This window comes from Nematolebias whitei, chromosome 5 (assembly GCF_014905685.2).
Source record: "Nematolebias whitei isolate Nwh7 chromosome 5, NemWhi1, whole genome shotgun sequence".
NCBI classification, from domain to species: domain Eukaryota; kingdom Metazoa; phylum Chordata; class Actinopteri; order Cyprinodontiformes; family Rivulidae; genus Nematolebias; species Nematolebias whitei.
In genome coordinates, this window is record NC_056502.1 from 9,991,757 (window position 1) to 10,017,640 (window position 25,884).

At 38.9% G+C, this 25,884-nt stretch overlaps 1 protein-coding gene across 1 annotated transcript; it reads right to left on the reverse strand.

Annotated features, from left to right (window-relative positions):
* Positions 1 to 92: 92 nt before the first annotated feature.
* LOC119409664 (protein argonaute-3) lies at positions 93 to 23,936 on the reverse strand. The gene is made up of 19 exons (XM_037676566.1): positions 23,930 to 23,936; positions 19,114 to 19,285; positions 17,375 to 17,495; positions 17,041 to 17,249; positions 14,562 to 14,698; positions 12,107 to 12,241; positions 11,867 to 11,954; positions 9,399 to 9,546; positions 9,091 to 9,210; positions 7,894 to 8,037; positions 6,214 to 6,347; positions 5,623 to 5,807; positions 5,348 to 5,507; positions 5,087 to 5,177; positions 4,779 to 4,973; positions 3,792 to 3,926; positions 2,358 to 2,459; positions 1,977 to 2,176; positions 93 to 510 (listed from the first exon to the last, which is right to left on the reverse strand). The coding sequence occupies exons 1-19, from the start codon at positions 23,934 to 23,936 to the stop codon at positions 402 to 404; spliced, it is 2,592 nt and encodes an 863-aa protein (XP_037532494.1). The 3' UTR covers positions 93 to 401.
* Positions 23,937 to 25,884: the final 1,948 nt, after the last annotated feature.

Genomic DNA, 25,884 nt, shown 5'->3' on the forward strand with positions numbered 1-25,884 from the left:
GGAGGGGGAAGTAAAAAGGAACAAAAACAAAAAACACCCTCAGGGTCACAAAAACAGGAGACAAACAGGAGGGGCATTAAAAAGGGGGGTGGGGTGGGGGCTAATAAGTGAGGAAATAAACTAGTTGGCTGGTTTAATATTGCATAACAGTGCTGAGTTTCTGTCTTGTTTGTTTTTAAAGCAGCGATTGCATCCTCAGTCCAGTGTGGGGGGGTGCCTTCTCCCCTCGCTCCTCCCTGCTTTCCTCTGCACAGTGTCAGGTCCGCATTGACTAGGCATGGGGGGGAGGGGGGGCATGCACCTATGAGAACTTCTTGACTGGTGAGCCAGGTGTGCATGGCTGTTTTTGTGTGTCTGTGTGTTAAAGGGGGTAATGTTTGAAAAGGGTGGTGGTTGTTCACTCAGGCGAAGTACATGGTCCTCAGAGTGTCGTGGTGGATCTGAACAGCTTTGGCCAGCGCCTGGGGGTCACGGCCGTTACTCTGACCAGAAACATGGCTGCCTTCAGCGCTGCGGAAAAAATTAAAAAGGACTACTTGTAGCAAACAACAAGACTATATTCAAATGCATGCTTAAATAAACTGGTTAATTCAGCAAAAAAATGAAACAAATCAAGTGCAGTCAAGTTGAAACAAAAATACGGTTTGAGATTCTTGGAGCTTTAACATCCAAAGTTAAGAAACAGAACCTGTTTTTTGTGCGAATGTTTATGAATCATTCACGCTATTGTGATCCATTTTCTACTGTATGTTTATCAGCATCTTTCTTGTTCCACAATTTTTGTGCTACTTCAACAAATCATAAATCAAAACGTTCAGCTCTTTCAGGAGAAGGGTGCTGTGACTTTTGGTATTGTTGCAACTTTAGGCTTTTTGAAATATTTAGCCTTTTCTGCCGTATTTTTTCTCATAGAAAATTAATTGAGCTCATTTTACATCCTTCAAATCTTAAGATCCATTTACAACCTTTTACTGCTCCTTTCACATTTTGTTCTGGTTCAGCTTCTTTCAGCTTCCTTGAGCAAATTTAGACTTTTCTTCAGCTGCTTTCAGCTGTTTGCACTCTGCTAACTACAACATTTTTGTTCTTTTAACTTATTATGCTTCTTTCAGCGTATTTATGCAAGTTTCATCTTTTTCTGCTATTTCAGCTACGTTTAGCTGTTTTTCTGCTAAATTTAGCCTTTTCAGCCGTTTCCACATTTTTATTTTTTTTTTTACACCATTTCAACATTTTTCAACCCAATTCTAATTCAACAGAAATTAACTCTCTCCACTTCTGGTAATTTCAGCTTCTTTTTGCATTTTCAGCTACAGTTCAGCTGTTTTTCTTTTTGTTGTTGCTAATTTCAGCTTTTTTTTTCAAATATCCACTTGTGCTCATTTCTGCTTCTTTCACACCAATTGTGGAAACATGTTTTTTTGGCTTTCTTCAGTTTATTTAAGCTTGTTATGCATTTTCAGCTAGCTTTTTGGTGTTTTTTTTAATTTTTTTAGCTCATTTCAGCCGTTTTCAGATAAATTAAAGTTTTTAGTGGTAATTTTTGCTACTTTCAGCTCACTTAACTTATTTTTTATCATTTCAGCTTTTATCGGCTAGTTAGTTGTTTCCACTATTTCAGCTACTATTCAGCTTTGTAAGCTAATTTTAGCTTTTTTCAGCTAATACCACATTTTTAACGCTCATTTCAGCTCCTTCAACTTCCTTCTGATTGTTTAAGCTTCTTTCTGCCTTTTCAGCTACTTAGCTATTTTCTGTTAATTTCAGCTTTTTTAGCTAACATGCCAATTTTTGTGCTTATTTCTGCCTATTTAAACCTAACTGAAATGTGTTCTTTCTGCTTTCTACTGATAACTTAGGCTTGTTCTTGTACTGCAACTACATTTCAGCTGTTTTTTTTAGCTAGTTTTTCTGCAATAAGTATTCACACTGCATTTTTGCAGGAAATGCAATTTCTCTAGTTTACTCTGGTTTACCTGTCATGCTCTTTGTCCACCAGATGGTAGCGGGCACGGAAGGCCACCAGGTGTGCGTAGTAGGCAGGTGCAGGGATGGAAACTGAGCGGGTACAGCGCACATAGGTGTGGCACAACTGGTAGGTGAGCAGCTGGAACTCGTCAGCAGTAAAACAATTGTCGTCCCACAGTACATGGTAGTGGGAGGGCCGACTGGTGCCCTGAGGAAAAAGAAACAAAACGGTACATTGACAAGATTAGATTTTGTTTTGACCCACTACAAAAAAAATTGAAAGACATGCGATAGTTAGCGCACAGACAGGTGTCGACATTTTTTTTAAGAGGAATCTGTGAGAAAATGGCAGCAGGTTGACAATAAAAAGATTAACAAGGTGTTCTAACCTGTATTCCAGCGTGACTGCAGAGATAAAAATCAAACTCGTAGGGATGTGTAATGTCCGTATCCACAGTAGTACCAGCAGGAATGTTTCCACTGCGTCCAACCTTAAAAAGCAAAAGGTAAAGAAACTGGTCCAGATGACATGATTTAACCTTTTTTTTTTGTTATCCACCTGGATGATTGAGCCTACAAACCTTGTTTTTTTTTTTTTTTTTTTGTGTGTGTGTAACATCAGTTAGACCCATTTACAGCCAATCTCTGGGCAGCACGTCTCATCCCCAAAATGCCCCCCAGGCGCTTTCAATAGCTGCCCACTGCACCACCTGGTGGTGGATGGGTTAAATGCAGAGAATAATTTCGCTATTGTATGGAAACATACAGTGCTGACATTGTGATGACATTATTATTATTATTATAAACATGGAACATAAATACATAAGCAAAGCATACTGATAAATTAAAACAAGAACAACAACAAAAAAAAAAAAATATATATATATATATAAATAAATAAAAGGACTACATGGTTTTAAAAGATAAAAATTCTACTAATGAAAATATAAATCACGACGCAGCCATTAAAAATGTTTATCGAGCGCTTCTCAAAACAACCACTTATATTCATAAAGCCCTTGAGAGTTTAATGTTCTGCAGGAAAGTGCCTGTGGAAAAAAATAAGGTTATTACTGGGCTGGTCTTCCTCGGGAGACACCGAGTGCCACTTCAGAGCTATTGGTCTGGGTTGGGCCTAATGCTTAAATCGAATGCAATTACACAGGTTAGGAGGAGTAACATTCCAATTAACTACAGAAAGGTAAATAAAGACAACCATTTTCAGTACTTATTGTGCTAATAAAAAACTAACTAGAACGATCGCATGGTTTACGTTCATGATAAATGCAGTTATTCCCTATTCAGGCATTGATCAAATCCTAAAAACCTCTCTTTGATAATGTTCATTTCGTAGTCCACCGTTGCCGTTCACCCTCAACTCAGTTCAACTCATCATTTGATCACGTTATTAAACAGCTTTTAGTAACATCAGGTAAACTTAGCACCCATTATTAGCTCTGAAAGACCCTTCGTTACGTTTGAAATCCAGGCTCTCATCGTAAAAAAGCATAAACCTCTCAACCATTTGTGTAAAGTTTGTCACTTATTTTAAAACCTCTAACAACTAAAGTTGTGTTTGTTTTGTTGTGAAGCCGGAGTACACCCTTGAGTCCAGTGAACAATTGAGCCAAATTTGCTGAAATGTTTGTTTCAAAGTCGCCTCGTGAAAGAAATGGGATGGAAAAATAGCCACGAAAACATGAAACTGCTCTCGCTGCTTGTACAGGCACAGAGGCATAAAAGCAACACTGACTAACTTTAATAGGAATAATTATTTTGTTCTAGTCAAAGAGGCTAGATGTTTGCGTGCGTCAGTAACTTACTCTCTCGTTTCGGTCGGCACAGAACAGGCGTGTGTGGTGGCGTTTTTGCACAACAATGTAGGTGATGCCTGGCTGGTACTCCTTCTCCAGGCTGATGCAGGCCTCACGGATGGCCAGCAGCTCATAGTACAGCACCTGATGAGTGGGATGACAAATTCTGCTTGAAGCATTTAAGGGAGAAAAAAATGAACCACTTAAAGAAAACTGTGCAAACAAAATGAACGCATGATCAGATTTCAGAGCCACAGTTCATTTCTGCACATGACTGAAATGAACCACTAGAGGTTGCTGCACACACTTTCAAACTGTGAGTTTAACTTGAATCACGATAATCAGCTGACTACATTACAGGCAATCCAAGCATAAAACCAACATTTCTTATTAATTGACCGCATTAACTCCTAAGAAATTCTATTAGTATTTCCAGAAACGTGTGTTCTTGTAACACATAAAAGCTATTTATCAACTTTGCAGCAATAGAGGTACAACGCTGTAAGTTTGCATCAGTTACTCAATTTCTAAGAAAGTGAGTATACATATTTACACATTTTCAATCTTTTTTTTTTTTTTTTCAAAAACCCGATCTCACCTGGACACTTAATGGCTAATAAGAAGCTATTTGACAGTTTGCACAACTTGAGATGAGTATGTGACTAAGTTAAGACTCAAAGCAGTCTGCCCCTCAGATAAATAACATTATTAACTTACTTTTTATGTATATGAATGTTTGTGTTCAGTGCTCTGAGATGACTTCTGTTGTGACTTGGTGCTATATAAATAAACTGAACTGAATAGAAATGTCACTCCTCCTGAATCCCTCCCGTTTTCTTCAGCACCACAAGGCTGACTCACACATCTTGAAACACCCAAGACAACACTGTCCACACAGGACATTTTCTGGAAACTCTGATTTGACCGTGACCTGCTGCTTAATTCATCTGCTGAATAAATGTAAAGCTATACATAAATAAAGAAAATATAGCAAACCTGTCTGAACTGGCCTTCTGAAACGCCGTCCCTGTAGAAAATGATCCTGGTAGGCTTGTAGCGGGTTGATTTGTAGAACTGGATAAGCAGTTCCCGCACCATAGAGGCCAGGTCCTGGATAACCTCCTGCCTGGGTCTCTGGACACGCACAGTAGCACAGTACCTGCTGGGGTGGGCGTCCATACTGCCGACCACCTGCAAGAGATAAATGGGACAAGGATGAGTCAGAAGGAGGACGTGAAGGTGTGCAAAAGGAAACATCAAAATGCCATTTCAAGTCAGTGTTGTGAGCAAGAGATGAAACGAACGGCTGCAATTGAAGGCTTCTTCCCATCTCCAGCCGGTGGATGTGTAACATCTGCTCCTAGGAAGATAACTGGCTGCTGAAACACTGATGGTCTGTGGATTAGGAATCGGCAAAGGCATAAATTAGCAGGAATAGCTTGATACTGTATCATAATGACCAACTCTCAAACATTTAAAACATACTGTAGAAACAAGTTATCAATTTCAAATAGATAGATAATACTGTAGGGCAGTTGTGAAAGTTAGAGGAAACTGCGACTTACCTTTGGTGAGGCACCAGGATGTTGTTTATTCCTCCCAGCTTCACATTGATCTTGAGGCAGAGGTTGGAGAGGGTCTGAGGTGACGTCTTTACCACATTCTTCACCTGAACACATTGGGTCGCCATGCCCAGAAGGGTGTCTCCCACACGCTTCACCTCCGCTATAGTGGTTTCACCAAACACAGTTATTATTCTCAAGTATTTGTTTTTTTGCGCACAGTCTTGGAAGTACATCGCTGAACTAAAATGTGTTGGTGGTGCAGCAGTTTTTCTAACCATAGACCGGAGTTTTCCCAGGCAGGATGACGATGATGAGCTGTAGTCCGGCATAGGTGTTCTTCAGGTGTCTGAACATGGGCTCCACGCTGTCCGCTCCCTGGGCGTATTTACAGAAGCATGGCTGGCCTTGGATGGGCATCCCAGCATCCTTTGAGATTTTGCGCAGCTGGTCTGTGAAACCCCTGCATAAGGAAAGGACAAAAGTGAGTAGAAGGAAACTTAACTGAATTCACATGAATTTTGTGAAGTATTCATTAGTTTGTGGAGAAGCTTTTTTGTCACGTCCACAGAAACCTGTGTTGAGTCATGTAATGATTATACTATGTAATTTCCTTAAACAAGAATCTTTGGGAGGATTTACATATTTCAAGCGCTTTTGTTTAATTACAATAGTCTTTTAAACTGCAGATTAGATACGTCTTTCTCACTGACAACGATTTGATCATGAGCTGGATCTGCAACACCGATATTAGCAAGAACAACCAAGACAAATTAAAAGAGACCCACTAATGTTTTCAAATGGCCAAGGTAAGTCAAAGTTCTCTCTTTTTTTATTTTTATTTGGAGTCATCTTTAAAAGATTCTCACTTGAGAATTTCTTCCCGACACTGCCTCTGTGTGGCGAAGCAGGCGATAGCCCACATCTTGATCTCCACCCCAGTGTGGAACTGCTTTCCCCTCATGTCCCACACCCCATGGCTGGGTGTGGCTACAGTGCGGTTCTGAAACAACATCACAGTCTCAGCATACGTACTAAAGATTATGTAAGCAAAAACTCATGTTCACAGCACTCACTCTTAAACAATTTGACTAACAAGCTCAGTCAGACGTAAAACACAAACTACATTCATTCTACATTCCCACCAATCTACACAGAAATTCATACTTTGACATAAAATCAAAGAAACTAAACATGCTTGTGTAAGTTTGTACAAGACGGACAACTAACATTTCTACATCTTTTAGCTTAGCTGCGTGATTCAATATAGTAACAGGTTAAATACAAAGAAAATATATAAAGGTGTGTCAAGTATTAAACTAAAATATAGTTCAGTCTCAATTAGCTCCTTTAATTTTTATTAACTCTAAATCTATTTCTTATTGAAAATCTAGCCAATTCGGTTGAAGTAGGACTGTCAAGATAAACTTTGCTGGGCGATTAATTGTCTCAGAAATTATTGCGATAAACGTTAATATTGTTTGAAATTTTACAATAATTAGTAATTATTGTCAAATTTAAGAAGAAATGTTCATTTGTTTTGCGTTTAGTACCTCGTTCTGACCACCGAATGGCAGTACAAGACTATTTGAACCAAAAGATGGATAGTAAGGGAGCGAGCAGCGTGTAAGAGAAAATGGGAGGGAGGCCCCTTGACGTGACATGGGCCGTCTCTCTTCGGTTCTCAAAATGGTGGACGCTCGGTGTGGTTTGAGCTCTCTAGCATAGCATTTCTCACACAAAGCTTTAAATTAAAAAACAAAAAAAAAATCAGTAAACAAGTTCTCAGCTTCTTTCTGCAGAGAAAAAACTTTTTACACAAAATATCCTGATGCATGCTCAATAATCCAGGTAGAAAAATCCAAAAAAGTTCAATCTGGTCCTCTGGACATTCAAAAAAACAAAAGCAAAACAAAGCAAAAAAAAAAATTCTAGAAACATTTCATCTCTCATCCAAGAGACTTCCTTTTTACACAAAGGTACAAGTTTCAACCATGAATTTTGGAGTTTCAACAAGGAGGTTTTTTTCCCCTGAGGTCAGCCTGTTAACTTAGCTTCTCAGCTTAGCTGCTTTTAACGACCCAAAAACGCAATTTTTGACAGTTAAAATGGATTTTAAAGAGAAAGGGAGGGGTCAGTGAAGAGCACCGGAGTTGAGCTTTTCGTCATCCAGTGTCTTCAATAGAAAGAGAGAGACACAAAGAAACAATAAAGCTGATCAATGAAAACGAGGTTGACAATTTTCATTTATTATGCGATTAATTGATTTATTGTTTATCGTGACAGGCCTAGGTTGAAGTATTTCAAAATTTTTTGAAAAAAAGAGTTTAGCACGTCCATTTAAATTTTTATTTTTTGAGAGGTAGAATAAAAAGATTACTGAGACTCAACCATACAAGCTAAAAAGGTTAAATAACTAAATAACTAAACAAATAAATAAATATGCAAACCCCAAGTACAAACAGAAGCCAGTGTTAGTTCCCCACAAACAGGAGGGGAAAGCGTGTCAGACAAACACAGAGAATGGGCGTGATTTAAAAGAAGGGTACCATAAAGTGCTCAGTGCTCACCCTGCCGCCGTACTGCAGCATGGGGGCGGGTAGCACTCGCCCCGTCACGTGGGCCATCTCGTCGCGCACTTTAAACTGGAACTCTTGAACGAACGGATCAGCTTCATAGTTGGCACTGCGCACCTGCAAAGAGAAGGAGGCAGGAAACTCAGACACGTTGCAGGCTTAAGCATTTACCGACAGCACAACAGGTTTAGAACTACATAAAAAATGTGGAAACTAAATTAAACTTTTTTTTTTAAACATGAAAAATTACCAAATTATCTCACTATGATAAAATAATTTATACAAATAATTTCAGGCAGTTTAGCCTGTTGAGGAAGCACGTATTACCGGTAATATGGTAGAGCTAGAAGAGAACACACTGTCCTTGTTTTTTGTGTTTCATATTTTCAGCCATCAGTACCTTACTTGAACCCTCTATTAGGATATCCAAATGCAATACAGAATTTATTGTGTAGTTTTGACGGGCACAGCTTATCGGTTTACGCTTCAGCCACGTCATCCAGCCAGCGGTGCATGAAACCACGATCATGTTTATCATGATTTGTAGTGCTGAACTCCAATCATTTTGCTTCTTAGACAACAGCTCGAGGGACATGGTTTAATAAGGCAACAACACATAAAATGTGTATAGCTAATCTCATTGGAGCCAGAGGCAGGCTGTTTTTCAGTTTCTCTATGAACAAATGCTGTAGACACTGTAGGAGATTCATATTAAAGCCATTTGGAATAGGGCTTTTGTTGTCCTTGGGCAGATTTGCACTGTAATTGCCTGCCGTGATGGAAAAGCACAAACATGCCTCTGGTAAAAACATAAAATGAGAGGCGAGGTGATCACAAAAATCAGTTGTTTAACTAAATCTGCACGGCATCAAAGATTTGAGAGAATTAACTTTTCCATAAAAGTGTTACCAGCTTCATTCAAAATACTTTATCTCATCACATTTAAGTTTAATTTGAACTATATAGCCCAAAGAGTTTGTTTAAAGAGCATCCTTTTTGTCTTCAATTTAGCATTGTTAAAACTTTGTCTTTGCTTTTGTTTTGACCCACGTGTTGTAGCTTTTGACCTCAGACGCTTATTATACAACAAGAAAACATTTTAATACATTTTTGAGGATGTAATGATTCATCAGAAACGGGAGAATTAAAACGCAGTGACCGAAAACTCACCAGCCTGCTGATCTCCTCTTGTCGGTCGGGTGCAGAGCGAGCTGTGGCCTTAATCATTGTGGAGGTTTGATTATCCGTCAGCTTCTTAATGCACCGTTGACCAGCTACGATGTTGCACACCTGAAATTAAAAAACAGCAGCATTTAATTTCATTATTTAGGCAGAGAACGATTTCCTGTAGGCTCCTTAACGTTTCTGCAGCTGCTCAATTTTCCATTTGTCACACAAACACCTGCAGCCATTACATCTTCACTGACGTCATTAAATTATTGTCAGATGTCGTCATTACTAAAAGTTTGTTTACTCACCTCCAGAGGCAGGTAAGTGTGCTTTTGCTCCTGGCCCACCTGTAGACAGGGCAAATGTGGGTACTTGAGTTGCAGGCTGTACTTTTCCCTGAAGTACTGGGCTACTGTACGTTCTACAGTCTGACCGTTCTCCAACTGTAGAGGGAACCTGAGAAGAGAAAATTCTACGTGTTAAACTGGACAACATGGTAATCTGCAGATTTACTGAGCTTATATTAACAGATAACTTTAGATTTTTTTAAACTAGGATATATGCTCATCAAGTCCCTCCACTGCGTTTCAGAATTGCATATCTATAGATCAGAAAAACTACTGGAGTAAACTCTTTGTATGGAATAACTTTTTATGTTTTATTTCATAGTTCACAACGAGTAACTTTAATATAACTAAATTTTAGTTTAATTATTGTAGAAAAGAATACATCTTTTTAAGCCACTGCCTTAAATAAAACTGGTGACAAAAAGAAAAGGGAGATGCAATGGTAAGTTTTAGGTCTGTGAAAAATGTAAGTAGGATTTTCACAAATCGTTTCATAAAGAACGAGTCCTTGCACATCGTCATAGAAACAGTCATGGCCGAAAGTGTTGGCACCCCTGAAATTTCTCCAGAAAAATCAAGTATTTCTCCCAGAAAATTTTTGAAGTTACACATGTTTTGTTACACGTTTATTCCCTTTGTGGTGGTGGCGATTACTACTACTACTACTACTACTACTACCCACCAACACCACTACTAGTAATTTTACCAAAAACTCCCAAAATGAGCTAAATAAAATTATTATTAATACTTAATATTTGGTTGCACACCCTTAAGAAAAAAAAAAAACTGAAATCGATCGCTTCCTAGAACCACCAACAAGCTTCTTTCTTACACCTCTCAACTGGAATTTTGGATCACTATTCTTTGCAAACTGCTCCAGGTCTCTCATATTTGAAGGGTACTTTCTCTCAACAGCAGTTTTAAGATCTCTCCCCAGGTGTTCAGTGGGATTTAGATCTGGACTCATTGCTGGCCACTTCAGAACTCTCCAGTGCTTTGTTTCCATCCATTTCTGGGTGTTTAATGAAGTATGTTTGTGGTCATCATCCTGCTGGAAGAGCCATGATCTAGGATGCAAACCCAGCTTTCTGACACGGGGCTCTACATTGCGACCCAGAATCCTTTGGTTATCTTCAGATTTTGTAATGCCTTCAGCAAAACAACCCCAAAACGTCTTTGAACCTCCACCATATTTGACTCTAGGTACTGTGTTCGTTTCTTTGTACATATCACTCCATTTTTGGTAAGTAGTAGAAATCATTCAACCTTTATTTAGACGGATTAATCCCATTGATCCTCAATGACTCATTTACAAGAGAGACCTGAACAGAATGATGTGCTTTACCAAAAAGCTCTGTCTTGGTCTCTCTCATCTGTCCACGAGACATTGGCCCTAAAAGATTTTGGTTTACTCAGAGACATAAAATGGCTAGACTGCAGTTTGCCAACATGTACGTGTGTCAGCAGTGGGGTCCTCCAGGGTCTCCTGCCATAACATTTCATTTCATTCAAATGTCGACAGACAGATTGCGCCGACACTGTTGCACCCTGAGCCTGCAGGACAGCTCGAATTTCTTTGGAACTTGATTAGGGGTGCTTATCCACCATCCAGACTCTTCTGCTTTCACCAGTTTTTCCTCTTCCATCCATGTCCAGGGAGATCAGCTGCAGTGCCATGGGTTGTAAACTTCTTGACATTGTGGACAAAAGGAACAAAGATCTCTGGAGATAGACTTGTAATCTTGAGATAGTTGGTATTTTTCCACAGTTATGGTTCTCAAGCCCTCAGACAGTTCTCTTCTCCTCTTCATATCCATGCTTAGGGTGGCAAGTCTGTTTTAAATTGTGCTCTATAAATAAATATGACTTGACACTTGGACACACAATGCAAAGATCGAGTCAACTTCTCTCATTTTTATCTGGTTTCAGGTGCAATTTTTATATTGCCCACACCTGTTACTTGCCACAGGTGAGTTTAAGTGAGCATCACATGCTTGAAAATGTTATTTACCCACAATTTTGAAAAAGGTGCCAATAATTTTGGCTGACTTAATTTTGGTGTTTTGTGTGAAATTATATAAATTTTGGCCCTTTTTTCTCCCCTTAGTTTATGTTGTTCCAATATACACAAAAGGAAATAAACGTATATAACAAAACGTGTAATTGCTATAATTTTCTGGGAGACAACTTGATTATTTTGGAAATATTTCCGGGGCACCAACACGGGACCATGACTGTAAGTTAGTTATTTGAATAGAACAGCAGACGCTGCAAAATAATTCATTCAGTAATAGATGACTAATGTTGATTGCATAATTGTCAGATGAGTAAGCGGTTATTTTGGGAGTTCGGATGCTTCTTTTTCACGATGTTCCCCACTTCCCCTCCCAAAATCTCCTGTTTTCTTCCACACCACAAGGCTGACTCACGTTTGATGGCTGGCAGGCCGACGGGTCACGTTGCAAACACGATACTTCCTCCGCATTGTTCCACAGTGTGTCACCTCCACCTTTAAACCTGGTGAAGTTCATAAAAGCGTTATAGTAACATGACTGTCTGTGGCATGTGCTCAATCTAATCATGCTCAAACTTCCTCCCCTACATACACACTTTAAACCAATTCAGACCCTATTTTCACACACAGGCACACCTCACATCCCCTGCTTCACCTTTGATTTCTTTGGTGAATTTGACCCGGTGAGAGTCCGTGAGAGGTCGAGGCTGCTCGTCTATGTTGTGGATATCCAGAACTTCACACATGAACTGGATAACTGGCTGGGCTTTGTAGAAAGCTGTGGCAGAGACTGGAAGAGAATGCATGCTCAAGAATTACTTAAGAACAATATCTACTTCACTTGAAACAAATTCCATCTGCTGTTGGAGAAATAATGAAGCAAACAAAAATAGTTCATTTTTGAGGATAAGGAAGCTGGTGACAAATTATTTCATGTTTTGAGGATAAAAAACTGCTTTTCAGGAACTCTACAACGATGAACAACAAAGAAACGGACAATGCACTGCTGAGTTACACAGTGTTAAAAAATTGACAGGACAAGACATCGCATCAACCATAACTGTCCCTATATTTAATACATTTTCATATCTCCACATGAAACAGATGCCTCAGGCGCACGTAAAATGATCCAATTTCTCTAATTATTATTTTTAAGATGATTGTTTCTTTCCCTGCCCCCTTTTCACTCAGTTTTTTTTTTTGTTTGTTTGTTCTTGTAGCAAGTGAAATAAATGTATATAAAATGAAATTAAATGTATGGCTGCTTTTCTTTACAGTGCAGAAAGTGGGATGCAGAATATTTGGAAAATGGGCATTAAGACTGATTACTAGATGGACTTTCCAGTACACAGCCTTCTCTGTCCAGAATGATTTGCATACACTAGCCTCTAGTTTCAACACCAGCTCTATTTGCTGATGGAAAGAGGAAGTCAATTGATTTATAAGCGACAAGAGAGCAGTAAAATAAAATTTAAAAAAAATGGCGGCAAATACTCAAAAACAGACAAGAAGCTCAACAACTGAAGAGGAACAAAAGCTACTAGAAGGAAATGCCCCACATAGCTTCACTGTCAACCCCACCAACAGCCATCAACAGATTCAGTCATCCAGGCAAAAGTATGTGTAACTATGTGTAAATTATCTTTCAGCTGGTAACAAGTTATTTAACACCAACTGGTGCAATGAGTTGATTCTCATTTCTTAAACAACCATGTTGAAAGACGCATCACGTGGTCGTGGAAAAGATGTCGGTCTGTGTGAGAAGGGTCAAATCATTGGCATCAAGCAGAGAAAACATCTAAGGAGATTGAAGAAACTACTAAAATTGGGTTAAGAACTGTCCAACACACTATTAAAAACTGGAAGGATAGTGGGGACCCATCGATTTCGAGGACGAAATGTGGCTAGAAAAAAATCCTGAATGATCGTGATCGGCGATCACTTAAACGTCTGGTGAAATCAAATCAAAGCAAAACAAGAGCAACACTCAGGGCTCTGTTTAATAGTGAAAGTAAGAGCATTTCCACGTGCACAATGTGAAGGAAACTCAAGGGATTAGGACTGAACATCTGTGTAGCCTTAAGAAAACCACTAATCGGTGAGGATAAAGGGATAAAAGGCTTCAATTTGCTAGGGAGCATAAAGATTGGACTCTGGAGCAATGAAAGAAGGTCATGTGGTCTGATGAGTCCAGACTGACCCTGTTCCAGAGTGATGGACACATCAGGGTAAGAAGAGAGGCAGGTGAAGTGATGCACCCATCATGCCTAGTGCCTAGTCATCAATGCAAGATCTTGGTGAAAAATTAATGCAACACTGGATGGAAATAGATCTTGTGATATTCCAGAAGCTTATTGAAACAATGTCACAGAGAATGCATGCTGTAATTAAAGCTAAAGGCGGTCCAACGAAATATTAGTGTGACCTTTTCTTTTTTTGGTGGTGACTTTTTTTTTTTTTTTTGGCCAGACAGTGTACTGCAGCATCATTTTTTGGGCCTGAAGCCGGTGCATTGGTGGCTGAAAAGGAGAGAACCGATGCCAAGTTCAGTACAGGCTCCAAAACCGGCATTTGGACCAAACAAATGTAAAAACATTTCTCTTGCAAACTTCCTCTCACACAATAATTATTTCTTGAGTACTAACAGACAAGTGCATAGAAATTCTGACTCAACTCTAGTCATTTGTTTTCCACAAACATCATCATTGTACAACATACAGTAACTATAGACTTTAGTTTCTGGACAAATACCAAACTAGATTTGTAATTTTATTTCCACTCAACTGATTCAAGATGACAGTCTGAATCCATTCTGAAGAAAAAGAAAATAAATCTTTGAAAAAGTAAAATCTTAAAATGTTTAACAGCATAGAAGCTCCGTGTCATTCTAAGCCATATGTTTAATAATTAAAATTTCATTTCCCAAGCTGTGAGAGGAACAGCAAAATCCATTTCTGTGCATCAATAAACAATTATTTTTAAATTCCCCGTTTCTGTGAATATTAGATCATTTCTAAATATGGAAAGCTTTATTTGAAAATGTGCCACGTTGTGCTTTAGGGAGCCGGCAGTGAGAGGTTTAAGGACAAACAGCAGAATTTGTCTCTTACCATCAATGTTTAGCATCATCTTCCACATGGCGGGGCGCACAGACTGGTGAAAACCAAACCAAACCTCCCTCCCACCCCCCAGAGGATGGTCATAACCCTCAGGAGCTGAGAAAAAGGAACGGCCAACTGGAGTGTACCTTAATGGAGAGAAGAATTAACCATTAAAAGGCTAAGTTATTAAAAAAAAAAAAAAAAAAGAGTGTTAAAAATCCCAAGTAAATTAAAAAAAGATGACGAGAACCAAATGCGACAGGAAATAGCAACAAAATGACATCCTGACTTGAGAATGTAGGTCAAAATGTGTTCAGCAGGTGTCACTCATCTGCAGTTCAGACTACAACAGTGAAATGACAGATTCATGACACCGCCTCAACCTTTTATTACTCCACACACAAGACACATTAATAACAAGGCACCTTCTACTTTGTGAATCGTACACTGACAGCCTGTCAGGATGCCAGTGTAATACCAAGCCTCAAGCACCTGTGAGCAGAACTAAATGAAAGGTGTTGATAAAAGCACCATTTAATAACCCTCTGAAAGGGATTTTTATTACAGCTCACACAATATTGTGTTTGGCTGTGTCTTTTCTGAGCCTTGGGAAAGTGACAGTGAGTGGAAGACGATGTGGTGTTTTATGAGAGTCCATAAAATGTGTGTTTGATGTCCGTTTGGATCGGCGTGCTGATACCAGTACACTAAAAATACATAAATACAGTATTTACTCGAGTATCTGAGGGACCGCACTTAATTTTCATATCAAACGTCATATTTGTTTTGGTTTGTTTGGTTTATTTCAAACGTGTTAACTATAGTACAGACAATAATCTTAAGCAAAGAAGAGAGCAGCAAAAAGAAAATAATAATAATAATAATAATTTAAACGTGTACATGTATTTCTCCACTTTTTGTTTAGCTCACATGTCGAAAAGGAATGGGAAGAAGTACAAACTTATTTAATCCCACCCCTTGTCAATTTTTCTTATCAAATTCCTTATTAATAAAACCGCTAATGAAACAATAGACACATTTGCAATTCAGTAGTCCTTCACTATTTTGCAGTTTGTTTTTCACGGACTAGCTCTATTGTGGTTTTTCAAAGTAAGATTGAACACGACACACAATTGGCTGATTGATGGATGAGCTGCACGACCGGCATGGAATTTGTATTTTAAATAAATTTAAAATTATTTAGCACCTGCTGCACCTGTGTGCAGCCCACAGCTGCAGAAAAAGCTCCCTCCTGCAGCGTGTCGTATCACCGTTCTGCAGCAGAGAAGTGGGCGTGGCCGAGAGCGCCGACAGAGAGATCATGACATTCTGTGCTCTTTTAGAAAATTTAGTTTAGAAACATTGTTTAGAATATTGTAAGCGTGTGGGAAGGGTTTACTTTCTACTTGTACTACTATTCCTACTTTGCGGTTTTTCACTCATCGAGGGGTTTCAGGGTACGGATCCCCTGCGATAAACGAGGACTACTATATTGAGATACTATTTCTTAATACAAGTACTTTTTTTTTTGTTACATATCTTTGTATTTCATAAAAAATAATGTGGATATTGCTTCAATTCCACATTCAAGTCATTCCACAGTTTCACCCCTCACCCAAAAACACAAAAACTCTTCCTCACAGTGCGCACCGTCACAACTTTCAGTTGACAAAAAAACTTTAAAATGGTAACCTCCTTCCCAAAAAAGAAACATACTTTGAATATTGTTTGGTAAATTATCCTGTTTGGCTCCAAGTAAAATTTGTAATGTTTGGAACTTGGCCAGATCTGTAATTTTCAGTATTTTGAGCAGTAAGAATGGAGTTCGTCTGATCCCTGTAAGCTGCATTGTTAACGACACAAACTGCTTTTTTCTGGAGAATAAAAAGTGAACGTCACGTTTTATAATAATTACCCCAGATCTCCACACAGTACCTGAAATAAGGGAAAACTAGTGAACAGCAGAGGATATGGAGTGATGTCAGATCCTGTACCTGCTTGGTTTTCAGTACCGTCATGCTTTTTAATGATTTAAAATAAATATATTTATGATGTGCTTTTTAAATGTCTCATCTACCATTACCTCAAGAAATCTGATTTCACTAACTCTCTCCACATCAACCCCATTTATTTGAATATTTACTTGTGTGTTTGATGTACTACTTCCAAGTAACATTAATTTAGTTTTATTCAAATTTAGCAACATTTTTTTCCATCAAACCATATTATTAATATTTTAATTTCAGTGATAATTTCATCGTGTAAATTCTGCAAAACCATCACCAGAACAGAAAACACTTGTATCATCAGCATATTGAAGTTAAAGGTGAGAATAATCAATTATTCTTTTATAAGTGGACTACTGGGTAGTTATCAGTTTTGTTCTTAACATATTCTTTTAATCATCTACAAATAAAAAGTGATTAGAAAAAACTAAAAGGTCTGAATGAATCTTCATGAAGAAACATGACAAATAAAAACCGCTCACTTCATGGAAGGGAGGTGTCGCAGCACTACGTCCACTGCATGAACGGGGTTGGTGCTGATGGGCTTGTCCAGCTCCAGAGGTTCAGGCATGCTGCGGCCGGTCAGCACTTCGTGAAGCATGTGCCAACTGACCAGAGACACAAACTTGATGGAAACTTTAAAGGGACGATCTTTCCCGCCCTCGCCTGGAAGAGTGACATCAAGATCCACCTGAAAATAACAAAAAGAGTGAAGGAGGGACTCAAGGTGTGGTCGATCAGAAGTTATTGTTCTGAACAGCAGCAGGCATACAGAATGTTTCTAAACCTTTGCTTTTGTGACTTTTATCAACTTACCCCTGTGGGTGCCACAGGCAGTGGGTTGGCTGTGTACAAACTCCTCTTTCCATCATAAACTGGCCTGCGATCTCCAAAGATGGTCACCTTGAAGTGCTGCACCATGGAGTCAACCACCTCCCTGTACAACATGAGCAAACACATCGAAGAAGAAACCTTTGTGAATGTTTTCATTATCACAACCAAACTGTGCTGCCCAAGCAACGTGACATTAAGAAAACGAGTGCGGTTTCAAAAAGGTCACATTTTACATCATCAGGTTGTGTTTAGTAGGAAATGCTGTTCAAGACGCGCTGCCTAATAAACTAGAAACTGAAAGGAAATAAAGAGAAAGAAATATGACAATCGAATATTTTGTTGCACCACCTTTGGATTTGTTTATGGCATGCAAGTCACAACATCTATTTCCATTCAGAGTTGCAGTAATCATTTACTCTGATTTTGTATTTGAGTCACACTGCTGTGTTGTCTTCTTAAAGACAGTCAGCGGGGTGAAGGACGGGGCTTTGTAGCAAACTATTCATGCACAAAAATAACCTCTGCTGCTCCTTAGGCACTCTTTAACAAGTTTAATAATTCCTGTCTTTATATACTTGAAATATGCAAGTGCTTTCAGGAAAAGAAAAGAAAAAAAACAAACATTGCCAGGAGCTCTACTGACCAAATTCCCAAATGGTCAAATAATTTCTGCTGCTCACTCAAGTTTTTACCACAGAAATAATAATAGCTCATGATCCGTTTCTCTCAGTTTTCAATAATTAACTTAAGAGGTTAATAATATGACTCTTTAGAAATAGGCAATGCTTTATCGTCAAAGTTCATGCTCAATAATCCAGGTGAAAATCCAGCAATGCTCTGTCAGGTCATCTGGATGGTTTATTTTGTTTGCCGAGACGTTCCGTCCTTCATCCAAAGGACTTCATCAGTCCGAAGAGGCAAGCAAACTGAGTCCCACAAGCAGCACCCATAGTGGAAAAACAGTTTGCTGGTGATAAGATGGTTTTGGGGCCCACCCTCTCCCCTATCGACTTCTCCGAGATGGTGGGTCAAAACATCAAAGTTCATGTTCAATAATCCAGGTAAAAAAATCCAACAATGTTCAGTCAGGTCATCTGGACAGTTTATTTTATTTATTTATTTTGGCTGAGATGTTTCATCCTTCATCCAAAGGACTTCATCAGTAATGTTTTATGCAAACACAAGATCCGTCTCTCAATATAGCCATTTAGGAACAGGAACCCACAATGTTATTTAGAGTTAAAACAAATCAGTGCAATCCCACACACAATAATTAATGGTGTACTTTTCACCAACAGGAGCCTCCAACTGTATTTTTTGGTTAAAACCAAGTTCTGACTTTAACTAAGCAGTTCAGTCTCAAAAATACACACATTTACATAAACAATTAAAAGTTGAAGATTTTCAAATATAAACTGTAAAATGTGTCATACAAATTGACTTAAAAGTTTGAACCATCTTTGGAAAAAGGTTTTTTGTCTTGTTGTTCTAAATTTAACTGACCTGTGGCGCCCTCGTCAGGGCAGAAAGTTAAACAGATGCTACTGTAGAAGTAATCTTTAACTTTGTTTTTGCCTCGTGGGTGTTAGGAATGTTCTGCAGTAACAAATTGATTTTTTTCCTCGTTGGTGCTAAAACCAAATTATTGTTGTACTTTATCTGAAAAACTTATATGTATTAAAAAAAACCAACTTAGAAGTGTTATGAGAGGGTGTACATACCTGTTCACACGCCGTGGGCACTTGTCAGGCTTGATGTCTACCTCGTACAGGTAGACATCCATCTTTGGGATCTCCACCTGGAAACAGTTGGCCAGCAGCTTGATCGGCTTCCCCATGGTGCCATAGCCAGGGCGCCGAGGCATGGAGAACAGGGACTGGGCCCCAACGGCTCCTGAAAAAGAGCACGAGGATGAAGAGACTAATTTAAAGTGTGCGGATCAAATCACTCAGGTCAAAAACAAGCCTTAATGAAACATCAACAGTCAACAGTTGCAAGCTTTTCAAATATTGTGTATTTCATGGCAGGCATGTTTAAACAGCTTATTTTTATCATTAGTCATATTTAAAGTTAAACTTTAGGCTTTTGCTTTTACATGTTTTTCTCCATTTTATAAATTACTGCACTTTACATTCTTCTAAAAAATGCTCTCAGAAAATGGAATATTCAAAAATAGAAACTTAATAATGCTCAATTATCAAAAACGACGTCGTGCACATTGGTCTTTCCACCATCCTGTCAGCACTGGTTTGCAGAAATTACTAACAAGGTAATGACTGAGTGTAGATTAACAAATGTCACGCAGAGAAACTCAAAATGTCGAGATAAGGGTTTGTGTATAAGGGAAAAGCCAAGAATACGTCTCAGACGCTGACATTTCAAACTGTATGACACAAACTTGCATGAAACAATCTCAAAAATCATTTTTGTAGCATGAATATTCAAAGTGATCTGATGATGAATAAATCCAGCATCAAAATTAATAAAACATGACAAAGTAAATTAAGTAAAAATACATAATAAATAGTTGACATTTACAATTAAGAGCATTTCCTGGTTCATCAACTCTGAAGTTAAGAAACACCTCGACCTTATGACATAATCAGAGTGTGCTTCAGCAAATTGAGGAGTTTTGCCAGTAAACGTGGGCGATACTGAAAAAGCCGGTATCAATCAGATAAATACAGGGGAGGAAATCACTAATGATTCGCTACTTAAAAGTTTTTCTACACACACAGTCATGTCTTGATTTTCTTCTGATTAAAAAAATGCACAAAATGAATCACTTGGGGACATTAAAATAAAATAATTCCAGGCACAGCGTTCAGAAATGACAATAGAAAACTTACATGTAGTGTAACTCTATATAGTGTCATGTCACACACGTGTTGTAAAAAATGAAGAAATTACGACTGACCTTGCACACTCAGTTAAAGGGAAAGCATGAGCTGTCTCAGACATGAGTCACTTTGATCCAGAACCACACAGTTCTCAACCTAATCTGCCACACTCATGTTGGGGCTATTTTTTTGGGTTTGCCGAGGTTCACCTTCCTCATCCAACTTCAGAAAACATGCTTTTGTCCAAGTGCCACTTCACTATTTTATTACACTTGTAGTGCATGTTATATAATTTTTATGCATTAAATGCTTTCTTATGCCAATTCAACCATTTTTTTTAATCCTATTTTACTTTCTTCACATTCTGTGCTCTCCCCCTTGAAAAAACCTGCCCATGACGTGCCATTGATAAACAGGAGTCATGCTTGAGTGTGATTCATCTCCGATTTGACTCACAAGGCCACATGTGTAGGCTGCGGTTCAGAGCTAAACTAAAGTGGGAAATTCATTTAAAAACAATCTCCTGAAAACAAAACAGAAACCTTACTTGAAGCAGTAGCAGACAAAAGAAGTGGTTGTTTATTTATAGTAGGATTATGGACGCTTTCTCCTCTGGTTGGTTGTAGAGTAAAAAGGAACTGGGTAGATTGAAAGAAAACGTTCTTTGGTTTCAGATGGCCTCGTGGAGAGAAAAGCGGAAAAAAAGATGTGGGGAAAGTCTGAAATTCCTACTGCAGCTGTCTCCGTCACAGAACACCAAGATCACAATAACCGTGATAATTCACTTGGGAACTCTGGTTAAACTTGTGAGCTATGCCCCCAAATACACAAGCTCAGTGAGAAAAAGAAGATGCTCATCCAGGTGTGTTACAGAAACAACTCATTTGTCACAATTAAGAAGCATTTCAATTGTGATATTTTCATTAACATAAAAATAACTTTAAAAAAGTGATGTCCTTTCAGAGGTGGCAGAACTACAGAGAGGGCAGGGTTGGTGTTCGATTCGATTCAATTTTTTTATATGGCGCCAAGTCACAACAGAAGTCATCTCGGGGCACTGAACAGAAACGTTCACATACATAAAAAGTACGTCAATACTGAAGAAGAGACAGCATGCTGCTTTGAGTCTTAACCGTCGCAGACTCTCATCCTGAGCAAGCGCAGGAGGCAACAGTGGAAAGGAAAAACTCCCCCCTAACAGGAAGAAACCTCCAGCAGAACCAGGCTCAGGACAAGCGTCCGTCTGCTTCGACTGGTTGGGTTTGAGAGGAACAGGAAGGAGGAACGGATACACAATGGCAGGCCGAGAATCACGTTGAGAAATAATTTCAACTGCAAACTATTAATTTTTTTGAATTAGTAACTATTCATTTGAAGAAATTAGGTCAATTTGTCCTCCAGTAGTCTAAGCCTTTGGCAGCATAACAAGCCAACCCTAACTATAGGATTTATCAATAAGACCAGTCTTAAAACTGGACAATGTGTCAGTCTCATGGACAGAAACTGACGTTGGTTCCACAGAAGAGGAGTCTGATAACTGAAAGATCTTCATCCCATTCTGCATTTGGAAACTCTCGGAACCACAAGTAAGCCTGCAGTCTGAGAGTGATGTGCTTTGTTAGGAAAATATGGAATAACAAGATCTGTAATATAAGATGGAGCTAGGTTGTTGAGAGCTTTGTAGGTTAGAAGTAAGATTTTGAATTCAATTCTGGATTTGACAGGGAGCCAATGGAGAGAAGCTGTTCTGTTCAGTGGTTTTGTTCCATGTTGAAAGTGAGTGAGAAAGCCACGACAGTTAAAGAAACATCCAGCTCTGGACTCTAACAGATTACCTCCTGTAACAGTGACAAGTTCTTACACCCCACAGAAACAAACACCACATGGCAGGTATCCAACAAAGTTAAGTCAGGTTCTCTGGATGAGTTTTTATTATTATTGTTATTATTGTTATTATTATTTAAAGAAAGCTTTCAGAGGACCTGACTTAACTTTGTTTGTTTTTTTTAACCTGGAAATATTGAGCATGAATCAGGACACATGGCAGGTAATTTCTCATTTTGTCCACTTGTGTGCACACAGCAACTAGTTCTATGTCATATAGGCTTCGCCCTTTAAGGCTGTCGCTGATGGGTTTATCCCGTTATGCGCAAGCATCATACTGAAAAAATTAGTCCACGCCCACCTGCTGTGTGGGCCCCACCCGATCCGTATAAATTACATTAAGAGCGGGTAATCTGCTCCCATTTTTCTTCAGCAAGCTAGTATAATAAAACAAACTGCATGGTCAACACCCTGCTCATTTATTCGCTTTTACCTACGTGATGTAACGGCTCGTTCCATGACACATTCTGTCCTTAGTGCTCTAACAGAATGAATATTGTCGTTTTCTCCATGGAACTCTGTTTAAGCTCACATCTGTCTGCATGCTTCACAGTGTGAGATGTTGTTATCAGCCACAAGTTGTGTCTGTGATTTTGGTTCTATTGTCACTAATCAGTTCATGACTATTGTTACCAATCAGTTCATTTGTTCAATAATCAGTTCATTGATATTAATCTGTTTATACTGTTCAATCATGAACCAGTTGGTTCATGCCCCCCCCCCCCCTCCTCTTTTCAACATCTTCTCCCCGTTGAAAGTTTTTTCCGGGGCGTTCATGTTTTGTCAGATCGCATAGTTACACAACATGCGTCTGTGCATGGCACACAATTACGCGATGCGTAGTTATGCACATGGGGAGCTGAGTGACAAGACGTTTTTTGGGCAAGCTTCCGCTTCTTACTGTGTTCGAATGGACCCAGTGAGGCGAGGACCACATCCGCTTCGCCCTTAACCCATCAGCGACAGCCTTAAAGGGCGAAGCCTATATGACATAGAACGTTGGTTACGTACTGTAACCCCAGATTCTATGAATATAGGCGTAGCCCTTTAAGCGTCGGGCCTCACTGATTCCTGAATAGCTGAAGAAAAAATAAGCTATTTTGGGAGCAGATTACCCGCTCTTAATGTAATTTATACGGATCGGGTGGGGCCCACACAGCAGGTGGGCGTGGACTAATTTTTTCAGTATGATGCTTGCGCATAACGGGATAAACCCATCAGCGACAGCCTTAAAGGGCTACGCCTATATTCATAGAATCTGGGGTTACAGTACGTAACCAACGTTTTGTTTCTGTATAAAACCACAAACGGAGACGTACAGCAATGTGTCACCATGGTACAATACAGCAGCGATAAAATAATTTAGTTAGCGTTGATATTACTTAGAAGAGTTACACTTTTGGCATTTGGTACAAACCACGTTTGCTCAATTTTTTTGAGAAACAAATGACCCCTGACATATAGCTCAGCCTCGCATTTCAAAATTTCCTCAACGTGCCTCATTGTAAAAGTAGTGCTGACTTGTGTTTGCACTGTGGGGGTTCGAGATGGCTAATAAACCGAAACCACTCTTTAAACCAGACATGACTTGGCTTTGAAAATAACTTACAATTTTTGTAAACGTATATAAATATATAACACACATATATAGAATAAATCCATTTTCTTTCAAGTAGAAAAGATTGAGTTTTTGTTGAAAAATAGGTCATTAATAAAACTGTAGTTTTAACTAAAGCTTTCAGCAACAATGGATGAGTAAAAATGACAATACGTCACATACAGGAGGCGACACTCTGAGAGGCTGAAAACGTACCAAACATGTTGCGCTAAAGCTAACAAAGCATTTAAAAATCTGGCCCTGTAGAACAGAAAACTCTCCCTATCTTTCTGTGTTCCTTCACAGAGACACAACAAATGAGACTCTTTACAAAGGCAGAAGTGACGGGGTCCAAGCAGAAAGTATTCCCGAGTTAAACTCAGAAACGGATGCAGAAAGGCAAGCGAAGCGCTTTCGATCTACACATTTATCCAAATTATGCTACTTGTGCACTGCGTGTACTGATATGCGACATTCAGAGAAAGCAATGAATAAAAATTCTGCAAATTTTACACGTAATGTAGACTATGTCATTAAATCGTTGCAGCTCAAGAATTTTTTTTAACAAAAAACAAAAATAAACGCCGCTCCTTCAGCATAGCATGCAAGGTGTGTGGTATGCTACACACCCACCTATGCCACTATACAAAAACCTCCAGACTCAGCAAGATTAAATAAAGAATAATCAAGGACACGTCGAGGATAGCGTGACTTCTGCTGCTGGTGGGGGACATGTTACAGTGAGCCATGCCAAATCTTGAAAACTCCACCACAAATGCACACATTTAGGTACAGGGCTTTGAAAGAGCCAGTTTAGCTGAAAAATGCTGCACTGTGTGTGTATGAGTTAAGAGAATCTAGTTTGTGTGTGCAATTTGGATAATTACAGGAAGGACATGCCTTAACAAACAGTACATTTGATCTTCCTACGATCTGTCTGTGTGGTTTTATTTTCTGGGCTTGTGCAATCATATAGTAGGACAAAATGACTCTTCACCATAGATGTAATTACACGTCAATAAAATGTCAGCATTTCTGTAGAAATGTGTAGATTAATGAACCCAAAGATCTACTGCGCCCTGTTTAAAGAATGTCATAGCATACATGTTGCTCTTTACTGCACAGCTAACCGTTTACACCAGCTGCTTTCAGTTTTAATGTTCTGCTGTTTTAGATGTGTGCGGTCAGCTGGGAGTCCTACATTAGACCTTTTCTGTGGGCCAGTTGGTTTTAATCAGCTCAGCTGGCTACACAACAACCTCCTGACACGGTCTATAATTTAAAGGAATCCTGAACTTCCAACATGTGCTTTAATGCAGTATACAAACCAAGCCTAAACATTTTGTTTTTCATGTCACTGTGTCTGTGTAAACCTGAAATCATATCAAACTATGATGGTTCAATATAATCATCTAGCAGTAATGCAAACTTTTTTTTATTTTTACTAATAAGTGTATTGACTAGGCCTGTCACAATAAATCAATGAATCGCACGACAAAATTTAAAATATCGACCTAATTTTCATTTATCGGCTTTATCGTTTCATCGTGTCCCTTTCTATTACTAAGCTGAGAAGCTAAGCTACAAGCTAAGCTAACAGGACAACCTTGGGGGGGGGACATCTTGTCGAAGCTCCAAAATTCACGGTTGAAACTCGTGCATTTGTGTAAAAAGTTTCTCTCTGCAAAAAGAAGCCGAGAACTTGTTTACGTTTTTTTTTTTTTTTTAATTAAAAGCTTTGTGTGAAAAATGTTATGCTGAAGAGCTTGAATCGCACCAAGTGTCCGCCATTTTGAGAACAGGAGAGAGACAGCCTATGACAGATCAAGGGGCCTCCCTCCCATTTTTCTTAAACGCGCTGCTTGCTCCCTTACTATCCATCCTTCAGTTCAGTCTTATACTGCCAGCCGGTGGTTGGAAAAATGTACTACATATAAAACAAATTAAACATTTCCTTTTAAATATTTGACAATTACTAATTATTGTCACAATATTGTCGTTTATTGCAATAATTTCTGAGACAATCGCCCACCAAAATTTGTTATAGGGACAGGCCTAGTATTGACGCAGTCTACTTTTCTATAGTCGCATCAAGACGAAATTAATAGTTACTTTTAAATCTACCCAGTGACACTACATTAGCTGCTTCTTTGCATCACTGGAAGACGTAT

Bases quoted from the DNA above. Each gene is read 5' to 3' on its own strand.
- LOC119409664 (XM_037676566.1), bottom strand. The intron at 11,955-12,106 runs GTGAAGCAGGGG...GAACTTCACCAG, and splicing joins ATTCACCAAAGAAATCAAAG to GTTTAAAGGTGGAGGTGACA. The intron at 2,177-2,357 runs GTTAGAACACCT...CTTTTTCCTCAG, and splicing joins GCAGTCACGCTGGAATACAG to GGCACCAGTCGGCCCTCCCA.